The 11609-nt window shown below is 33.7% G+C and overlaps 1 protein-coding gene across 4 annotated transcripts in view; it reads left to right on the plus strand.

The window, feature by feature from the left end:
* LOC148312938 (uncharacterized) overlaps positions 1–10412 on the plus strand; it is a 51121-nt gene extending 40709 nt beyond the window's left edge. For all 4 annotated transcript variants that reach the window (XM_088270666.1, XM_088270675.1, XM_088270689.1 and 1 more), the window contains 6 exons: positions 328–507; positions 1201–1679; positions 2285–2491; positions 3552–3844; positions 4659–4838; positions 9646–10412. In XM_088270666.1, the coding sequence (XP_088126792.1) occupies positions 328–507; positions 1201–1679; positions 2285–2491; positions 3552–3844; positions 4659–4838; positions 9646–10012 (1706 nt within the window). In that variant the 3' untranslated portion in view covers positions 10013–10412. The remainder of the gene's footprint in view (positions 1–327; positions 508–1200; positions 1680–2284; positions 2492–3551; positions 3845–4658; positions 4839–9645) is intronic.
* The last annotated feature ends 1197 nt before the right edge of the window (positions 10413–11609 follow it).

Raw genomic sequence — 11609 nt, forward strand, 5'->3', positions numbered from 1 at the left:
AGAAAAAAAAACTTGGTTCGGAGGCATGACCTAGGTGACGTTGTCCGAGATAGAAGGACCTACAATCTGAAGACCAGGAGAGCTGACCCCAATAAAAATTATGTAGTATGGTTATGAGTTATGAATCGTGGGTGGAATGGTAAATATTGCACATGTGTGAATGGATCTCTTAAATCAACCTATGACTTTATTTCTCCACCTTTGTTGAGATATCAAAATGTAAAAATATCTCCAATGTGGAGAAACCCAGAATTGTGGCCAACGATTTCAACGCACCCAAAATGTTAATAAATTATTGTTTTTTTTATGAGATTATAATCATTTCAGAACACAGCGAGCTGTTCACGGTTGAATGGACAGGCGCAACAGCTACCATCAAAACTAAAACGGACCTTCCTGATACTCTATTGGAGAAAACGTCTGTCCTCATATTTTCAATCCAAGCAACAAGGCCAGACGCCCCCAGCGGAACCGCGGTCATTGCAATCAAACTAATAACGAAAGCAGGTAACAATTGGAGTACAATTAGACTTCTTCTTCTGTTCGTGTCATGTCTGTAACCCCATCAGTTGAGAAATTTGCAAAGAATATTAATGTAGCTATATCTTACTCAATTTACTTAAAAAGATTTTCTTGATATTATCAAGTTTTTCAAATGCTTGAAAGTGATCAGATCATAAGTCAGAATTATCGGCGTGTTTCCATGAACACTCTCCTTACCATTCATCGTTCAATTTGTGTAATACTACTTTCTTAAACCCTTATTCGTGTTTATCAATGTGGTGTTACGGACAGATCGCACACCCCGTGTAGCGGCCCAGAAAAGGACCTCTGGGCGCCCGGCGGGCGAGATGGTTACCCGTCAGGAAGCAGCCCAGAGAAGGACCTTTGTGGATTTGGGTGGACTTTTGTTTAGACCCTTTCATATGTATGCTTATTTTTTAGTGTCATCGCCCGTAACCCGAGTCGGTTATATGTAGTATTACTTAAAATGATCGATGAATGATAAGGAGAGTGTTATATTACCATACCACAAAGTTAGCATTCCTTTAATAAACAATATAGAAGTAATAATTTAAGCTACCCAAATGCTAGGTTGTAAGCTCTGGGATGCTCAGACTTTTATATTACTTCATATAAGAGAACTATGGATGTTGAAATACTTATAATGCTGAATACTCTATTTCTATTTTTCTGCAGGACCTCCTGGGAATGCAATGAGTATTGTGAGCATCTGGGAAGGAAGAGCATATGACAAAATTGAAATTGGTGACTTGGAAGACGGCTGTAAATACAAAATGGGTGGCAGCAAGTGGCCATCCACAACACCTGACTGGTTTGAAGTCGATCCAACAGGAAAGCATCTAGTATCCAAGGTGGTGGACAGAGAAGACCCTTCAGTAGCGCTTTTGTACTTGTCACAGACACAACTAGAGCTTCTGGTCGAATGCGGGTCAACCACCAACAACGGCGATGTCTCTGAAGATGAAGACGATGAAAGGTTCTGGATATCGACCAAAAATGTAAACTACAGCTCACAGAAAAAAATGGTGACTGTTGTGATCAACGACATAAATAACAAGTCTCCCGTATTCGATCCAGTTGGACCGATCACCTTAGGGTTCCCAACTCCAGCCACAGCGTTCGTCATTCGTCCACCTCATCTCACAACAGTATTGGTAAGCGCATAATAATAATAATTTTGAATCATCATCATTCTACTCTCATCCGCACCCGATGGTGCATAGGGTACTGCATCATGTAAACGCAGTGTTATCTTGATCCTCAACACATGAAGGAAAGGTGATCAGCCCTCCGCTTCAGGTACCAATCCAGGGTTATATTGAATAAATATTAGAGTGAAAAAATCACGTTTATTTATCTGACTCCCTCCCCCTGGGAATCTAACCCGGGACCTCCAGAACAGTAGCCGAGCATGTTGACCATTACACTACGGAGGACTGTTTGTATACTATTCGTATACGGTTTATAGATCATAAAGTAGATTTTGGTTTCTCCTAGCTTAAAACATGTTTTATTTTAATCTGTGTTGGGAACAGGAAGGATAATCTAGTGTGGGCCAATCAGGAACTTGTCAGCATTTGCTCATTGCTGGCAGGATACCACGTTAAACTCCTCAGGAGAAGCCGGACTGTGCCTTCTATTCCACTAGAAGAGGAACATTTTGTGTCCCAGCTTGGTTTATGGTACCAATCAAAGGTGCTGCATCATGAAGATGTTAGGGAAGTTTTCTTCTTTATTTACAAACGTTTTTCTTCCTTAGGCAACAGACATGGACATTGGGGATAATGCCAGGATCAAATACACAACGGACAACGACTATTTTGCGGTCCACCCGGAAACAGGTGTAGTTTACCCCAAAAATGACTTCTTCTCTGAATCTTTTGAAGAGGCCGTCACAATAAAGGTCACTGCCACTGACCGTTTTGGTATTGGGGACGATACCAACTCTGCTGATCTCAGTATTACGGTATTTACCAAACATTACATTTTTTTTTTACTATATAAGAACCTTATTTTGAACTTTATAAAATGAAACAACTTTTTTTTAACCACTTTTTTATTATTAGTACACTTTAACCAACCGGTTTCGACAAAAACCTTGTCATCATTAGGGTTTATTAAATTCTTAAACATTAAAATACTCACAGTTACTTACATTCTCTTACCAAAAACTTCCACTCACTCCGTACACCATATGAAAATATGATAATAACAACATATAGGAGTTTTTTAATCATATTTTTAAATCATATTTTTTAAATCATATTTGCATATGGTGTACGGAGTGTGTGGAAGTTTTTGGTAAGGGAATGTAATTAACTATGAGTATTTTTAATGTTTTAGGATTTAATAAACCCTGATGATTACAAGGTTCTTGTCGAAACCGGTAGGTCAAAGTGTACTTATAATAAAAAAGTAGTTAAAACAACGTTGTTTAATTTTATAAAATGTGCCACAAAGTATCTGCGAAAAACATTCAAGAAACCTTATTATGACACTATTATATATAAATGACGTCAATTAGGTTGGCAACTCATTTGATTTGCAGTGCTATGCGCACGGTGTAAAATTGTGGACATTCAGCAAGCAGCATTTACATGTTTTTGAATTTTTATAACGATGCATGATGCATACGTTTAGTTTCCGAGAGATTTTTTCAAATTCGCCGAAAATAAAACAATGCTACAGAGTGTTTATCAATTATCAAACACATTTTTCTTTTGAATCATTATGTTTAAATCGCGGTATTTCTGGCATAGTAACCTCAAAAGTCGTGGTAACCAAAGGATTGAAAAATCCTTTGCATAATTCGGTATAAAATACTCCATTCTTTCAGGTCAAACCTGTGTCAGAAGACGAAATTAATGTGATATCTATCGAAGATGAAACGATGCTACAGATTGTTTAATTATTATCAAAAACATTTTTCTATTGAATTATTTACGTTTAAATCGCGGTATTTCTGGCATAGCAACCTCAAAAGTCGTGGTAATCAAAGGATATTATAAAATACTCCATTATTTTAGGTTAAACCTGTGACAGAAGGAGCGATTGCTGTGATATCCATCGAAGATGGCGTTTTGGAGGATATTCCAGAAGTAGTTTCAGCACTTTCGGCAACCGTAAGCGCCAAGGTGAACGTCATATCCTCTTCAGTGTTGCCTGACACCGAGAAGACTAAGAGTGTTGCCAGGTCAAAGAGAAATGTTTCAAATTCGAGTCTGATTAGGGACTTGTCTGGTGATGACACACTACTTGTGGTGTTCATTTATGCACTGGATTCACAAAACAACATTATGGCGGCCTCTGATTTGACAGCGTAAGTAATTTCTTCCATATTACAACAATTTTATTTTATTACACTTTATTATTCACCCTACGGATGAGATGACAATACTATAGGTATCTCAACTTGATATGAAACATTTATCATATTATTTGTTGACATCTCAACAAAGATTTAGAATAATATGGAAGTCTGGGCATTAACAGGGCTTACGATCGTCAAAAGGCTGGAGTGATCACTTACACACGTGTAACATTCACCAATTCTACCCATGATTGACAACCATACTATCTACTCAAATTCTTGGAAGTTCATTATTTATTATCCAATTTCGAAACATTGTTCTTGAATCACTAGCTAAAATAATAAAATGAAAAGGATATTTTCTAGCGTTTCTCATGTATGTGATTAAAATCCATGATTAGGACCTCACATACAAATGAAAGAGTTTTTGCTAAATAAAAAAGCTTCTTTCATCTCACCAATAGATGTCCTTAGTTAAATTCTAGTGATTCAAGCACGTTGTTTTAAAAATTGAATGAAATATAAAGATATAGTTTATAATTGAAGTACTAACTTTGTGATTTTCCATTTTATAATTAAAATGTAACTTTGTTTTAAAATCACTTTAATTAAATTAAATTTATGGTGATTATAAAACAAAGTTACATTTAAATTATACAAATATATAGATTTTCAAGAAATTGTGAATTAGAATTGGTGAATGTTACACTTGTAAAGTGATCTATTAAACCAGCCTTGACGGTCGTATAGTATTTGGACCCACTCAAAATGTTGTAAAAAATTTTGTGTCTATATTATAATCAACTCATCTCAAATTTTACAGGCAAATAGGAAACACAAATTTCCCTTGGAAAGTGGAAGCTGTATCGTTCTCTGACAGTCCCTTGGTCCAGCAGATGATTGATGGCACTTCGAACACTGGTCTCATAGTCGCCACCTCCATTCTTAGCTCCCTCTTGTTCCTCATCATCGTGGGAATAGTCGTTTACTACTTCATGGTCATGTGAGTAGATATTCATTTTGTCCATATGAACTGTGTACTCATATGCAAAGGCAAATAGCCGCAAGTTAAAAACAGTAGTTTTGCGATAAACGGTCAACATGACCTACGTGAGTTTGTCCACCTCGGTAGTGTAATGGTCAGCACGCTCGACTACCGTTCTGGAGGTCCCGGGTTCGATTCCCAGGGGGGGGGTCAAATAAATATAAGTGATTTTTTCACTTTGATATTTATTTAATATCACCCTGAACTGGTACCTGAAGCGGAGGCCTGATCACCTTTCCTTCGTGTGTTAACAATCAAGATAACACTGCCTTATATAATGCAGTGCCCTATGCACCATTGGGGTGTGGATAAGGGTTTGATTTGACCTACGTGAGTTACATTATACAAGTTACAGTTTTACAAAGGGAGGTCACTTTAGACCTCATATGGTCGCAGCGACATAAGGGATGCAAGATCCCTTGACCTAAAAAAAAATTAAAAAAAATAAAAAATGATCAACATAAAATGAAATTATTTATTTATTCGGCATTAACTTTGTGGAATGACATGTTGATTTTTTTTAATTAAATACTTGAATATACCACTTAATGAGTTTAACTAACTAATTAACCATCACGCCGCTTCCCCGCAGGGGTAGGCAGAGAGAATAGAGCGCCACACCACTCTGTCCTTGCAAACATTCTTCGCCTCTTCCACGTTCATGCATCTCCTCATACATACCCGCTGATTGTTACGACTCCTAACCTGACCACTTTCAAGTGTTTGGCATACCTGATCGTGCCATGTTTTATATACGACTAGTTTCGAAAACTAACAGTTTTAATTTTTATTAGAAGATGAATACATCTGTAAGTTTTCGAAACAGGTCGCATATAAAAATAAAACTCATTAAATGGTATATTCAAGTGTCAATTTTTTTTAAATAATCAATATAAAATGATAATTTTTGCCAAAACATATCGTAGTCATACGGGAAAAAGTTACCAAGTGCATTTTTTTTTTACAAAAACATCATTGACTGTTTGATATCTTACTAGTTTAATATTTCCCTGAAAAAAATCCCAAAGAGATTTTAAACTTGGAAGTATAATATTATTGACTTGTTAAAAATGGCTAACTGCATTGATGTTTATTTTCTTGCCATGCAAAAGTGACTTAAATGGCCCTCCTGAACATTTAACGTTTTGTTAGGTTGTCATTTTCTCCAGTACGACTACGATATATCAAATTAATATAATTTAACGGCTATTTAGATAATGAATATCTCGGTTAAGGGAAGAGATAAAGCAAAATCTGAGATTGTATATGATATAGGCCAGTTATAAGAATGCTTTGAGCCGTGTTAAGCCAAACAACCGCAACTTAAGTTACGGCTAGTTGCCTTTACACATAATTTACAAATTTAAATAATGGAACTTTTTATGTCGAGCATAATTCGTTCCAGTATCTTACTCGTAAAGCGAAACATTTTTCCCATAGAAATCAATTTAAAATACGATAATGCATTCCAAGCTGATAGAATACTCTAATAATTTTTTTTTATTAACGTTTATTCAAATAATATTTTACTGCTTGAATTTGGAATAATCAAACCGGTTTTGGAATAACCATTCCATCATCAGGTCATTAAAACGAAACAATTGCGGTCCGACATTTCGTTCACTCCTTTCAAGAACGTCATAAATCAAAAACTTGATTTTTCAAGAGAATGTTTTTATAGTTTAAAAATAAAACAAAATGTATTAAAAATAAATATCAAGCCACTTATTGAACTTTTTACTGTCCGACAAATCTTTTTAAATAAAAACTGAAGGTTTTTTTTCCATTTGTAAAATAGTTACTTTAAAAAATATTTAAACAATACCTTTTCTTCAAAATGTAAATATTAAGTTAAAAATATGCCTTTTTTGCTGGGATATAGTACATTTTCTGGGCATTCCGAAAACATGCACAATTTAAAATTGACGATTTTCGATATATGACGTTGTTGAAAGGAGTGAGCGATTTGGACGATAATAAAATTGAAAGAGAGAAAGAAGACAATATAATAAGGGAATATTTTTAAATGTGGACTTGAAGTTAGTTGGTTATTTATCATGTAATGATTTCGTTTTAATGACCTGATGATGGAATGATTATTCCAAAACTGGTACTCACGAATTAGTGCTTTTTAAAGTGGTATTACACAAAGCGAACGACGAATGATAAGGAGAGTGTTATATACCATACCACAAAGTTAACAATGCTTTCAATATACTTTTTTTTTTAAAACCCTTATCCGCACCCCAATGGTGCATAGGGCACTGTGTCATATTAACGCAGTGTTATCTTAATTGCTTACACATGAAGGAAAGGTGATCAGCCCTCCGCTTCAGGTACCAGTCCAAGTACCAGTATTGAATAAATATTAGAGTGAAAAAATCACTTTTATTTATTGAACCCCCCTGGGAATTGAACCCGGGACCTCCAGAACGGTAGGCGAGCACGCTGACCATTACACTACGGAGGCGGACACTAAATATAGGAATAAATTATGTTATTTCATGTTTATAAATTATTTTATTTATTGTTTCGGCATTAACTTTGTGGTAAGACATGTTACAATAATTAAAGAAAACACTTCGTTTTTTACCACTTGAGTTTTATTATAGACTACATGTTTCAGAAGCTAAACTTCCATCATTCAGGTCTGTATAATAACTAAAATTTAAAATATAAAATTGTTCTATAAATAATTTGTTAGTAATTATTTTTCGGAATTTGCAAATCATATAATAGATACTAATCACTCATTTCACTCCCATAAATTAAAATTATTACACCTTGTTCCATATAAAGGCCAAATTATGAATTATCTTGAAAATTTAGAAATACAAAAAAACCTGAATTCTTATAATAATTTATTAAATAATATATTGTTTCAAAATTCTTCGCCATTGCTTTCAATTTTTCCTTTGTTTTCAAACTCCGTTCCTTGACTAACCCCTTCCCCTTACTTTCCCCTCTCCTTATTTATAGAACAATTTTATATTTTATATTTTAGTTATTATACAGACCTGAATGATGGAAGTTTAGCTTCTGAAACATGTAGTCTATAATAAAACTCAAGTGGTAAAAAACGAAGTGTTTTCTTTAATTATTTTTTATAAATTATCATGACGACCTTCAAGTTAGTTGTACATCATTTCACATAATTAAAGTTTGATCAATAATAAAACGCAATTATTTCTTAAATACCTCTAATTTTCTTTGTTATGAACAATTAAATTCATTAACTAATTATTTTTAACAAGTTCGCTGGCTTTATCAATTAAAATAATCATCAATTTGATAAAAATAAGGGACAAAAAGATTTATAAGGATAAAGAAATCAGATTGAATGCTGGGAACAGAGTGAATGGTGCACAGAAATCAGTTAAAACAAATAAAAACCTATCAGCGAAAGCTAAATTGGCGGTACACAAGGAGTCCTGGTTCCAACTCTAATGCTTGTAAGTAAGTTGGCAAAATAAGGATAAAAATCGACCGTACGCAGTCGAAATGCGATCTTTCAGACAAATGTGCGGCAAAACGATGTGCGATAGATGTTCGAATGGTGATTTTTTTATTTTTTTTTTATTTGGGATTTTTACAGCCAAAACAATATATTATACAACATTAATTAACAAAACTATGGCCAATTAAAAAAAATCCTCCGATAATGCTATTCTTATGTTGGTTGGGGTGAGTGTGTGTGTGTGTGTGTGTGTGTGTAGTACCTATTCCATGTCAACATAAATCATCCAACAAACAGGGATTATAAACAGTTTAAATTTCCTGCTTATGTCATTTTTTATGGAATTAGTGCTTTTCCCAAATATATCTACGTCATTAAACATTTTATTATAAGTATCCATAATGCGGTTAATTGTAGTATTTCTGGCAAAATCAGTATTACATTTAGGTACTTGAAAAAGTTGATTATAACGCGTTTGCCTCTGCGGTACCCTAAAATGGACGCGGGTAACCAGTTCTGGTGAATCTATTTTATCAGAAAGGATATTAGCTAGTAAAATAAAATAATATAAGACAATAATGCAAGGCTTAGATGAGCATTATCGATAAAATGAAGAATGGTTTGTTAGATGGGCATGTGGAACGAATGAATGAGGAAAAAGAGTAGAACAAATTTGTGAAGCGAATGTAATTAAAAGATGCAGAGGAAGACCGAGGAAAACTTGGCATGATCAAGTATGTCAAATACTTGAAAGTGGTCAGGTCAGGAGTCGGAATAATCGGCGGGGATATACATATGTAGAGGATATATACATGATGTTTTATTGATGTTTAATACAACATTTTGAGTGTGTCCAATTACTTGTTCACAAAATCTGGATTATCTCCAATTACAGCTTATTATTATAAGCTTAAACAATAGAAATGAAAATGATATTTTCTGGCGTTTCTCATGTGTGTGATTATAATCCAGGATTCGGACCTCACATACTAATATAATAGTTTCTGCTTAGTAAAAAGCTTCTTTACATCTCACCAATAGAATTCTCTAGTGAAGTTCTAGTGATTCAAGAACAAGGTTTCTAAATTGGTTCATATATACAGAATTTCCAAGAATTTGAGTGGTGTGGTTGTCAATAATGGGTAGAATTGGTGAATGTTACAGGTGTGTAAAGTGATCACTTAAACCAGCATATGACGGTCGTCAGCCCCGTAAATGCCCAGACTTCCATATTCTTCTTCATCTTTGATGAGATGTCAAAAAATAAGATGTTTAATACAATAATATAAATGTTTTTTTTCTTTTTAGACGAAAATCGTATTCAAGTTTCACAAATTCTAGTACAAGAAGCAGTGTTTCCTCGATCAAATCCGATGAAAGTAAGAAAAGCTCCAATGTAGAATACGTGGATGAAGTTCCAACGTCACAAATGGATTTGGCACTAAACCTCAGTGACGTCATCAACCCTGGATTCAGCGCTAGGGAAAAGACGAGCTTTAACATAGACGAGAATAAGAATAAACACAGTATGAACAATGCCATAGATAATGTCGATGAGGAAGACGAGTATGGAGAGCCTGTCGGTGGTGAAAAGCGAAGAAAATCTATGGTCACCTTCAACGAAAAAGTTTTGCAAATCGATATAGATGACACTTACGAAGATGAACGGTTGTAATACTCAGTTAGCTTACATAATTATAGTACATACTCATTCATTAGCTCGTATTTTATATTAAAATTATTCAGTACATCAAAATTATCATCCGAAAAAATGTCTCTATGATATGTAAATATTTCTTGTAAAACGAAGATGTGATTATAATGGTTTGCATTAAAATTTATACAATTTTGTTATTATCAAATTGTGGTTTGATTTTATATAATTCAACTATGCTAGATAATCAAATTTTCAAAACCGAAATTCTAAACAAATCTTAATAAGTTTTTTAAATTATAAACCATACTTGTACGTTTTAAAGATACTTGTAATATTTTGATAAAGCCAATTGTAATATGTTTATTCAATAACCTGTATTTATTAATAAAAGTAACATTCAGAAATATATTGAATGTTTTAATCATTATGTTTTATTTTCCCTGATTAAATGTTTTTTTTCATTAAAAGTTGTTAACTATAATTTATTTTACACTAGATTACTGGACATTCGTAAAATTTACGACGGACATCCATCTGTCTGGAGCACCGAGCAGTGGTGGGATTCAGCCGGTTCGCACCGGTTCTAGCGGTGCCTAATTTTTTTAGAGTTCACCGAACCAGTCCTTAACCCTTTGTCACACAATTTTTCGATTGGGATCATATTTCGGAGCACGCTCGGTTTAGTCGGTCCGCCACGTTGTTAAAATATTTTAATCTCACGAAGAGAGAAAAATATATGTATAAAAATAATATATATACTTATATATAAAAATAAGGTGAAAAAAAATGGGAAAATTCAGTTAAGTTATTGCACTTAGTAAAAAGAATATCGTGAAATTTTAAGCATTCTCAGTTGTTATGTGAATGTTCTGCTTATGTGCAGAATAAAAAATAAAAAAATTAATGTAAAAACTATTTTTTTTAGGTAGGGGTAGTACCTAAAGCGAACCGGTTCTTGAAAATGTTGAATCCCATCACTGGCACCGAGGCAACATATGTATAGAATGTAGTAACAGCTAGCATGTATCCTAGTTTTTTACAGATTTTTATGTTAGTATTTTATATAAAGTTCTCAAAAAAACATGTTGTACTTATTTTTACATGTTTTTAGTAAACGAAATAGGTAAAATGATAATGTTTTTGTTATCGTCGTACATTACAAGTCTCGTTATCTAGAGTTAACCCTTAAACGCATGATATTTCATTTTTTTATTCTAAAAATCTCTGACAACAATAACTAAATGTCAAGAAAGTACTCACAGCGCCATCTAGTTATACAAGGCTGACATTATTCTAACACCTAGGTGTGTGATGAATATGCAACAGTGTGAATTATAATAACAATTCCAGGCGACTAAAGGTGTTTCAACTGATGTGAAATTGTTGCTGCATAATTTTATGCATTTAAGGGTTAAAAGCGAAAAACACTAAACACATGCAAATATGTGTCAATCTATTAATTCTTTATGATTAAAAGGGCAGAAAATAAATGTACGTTTTGCTCAACAAATGATCAACAAATAATATTGTACATTGATCAAAAATAAAAAATAAAAATAAAATTTTATGAAAACACAGCGAATCAAATAACAAAGCGAATGATAATGCCATCTGT

This window comes from Brachycentrus maculatus, unplaced genomic scaffold (assembly GCF_059751285.1).
Source record: "Brachycentrus maculatus isolate JH-2025_06_01 unplaced genomic scaffold, ASM5975128v1 h1tg000028l, whole genome shotgun sequence".
NCBI lineage: Eukaryota > Metazoa > Arthropoda > Insecta > Trichoptera > Brachycentridae > Brachycentrus > Brachycentrus maculatus.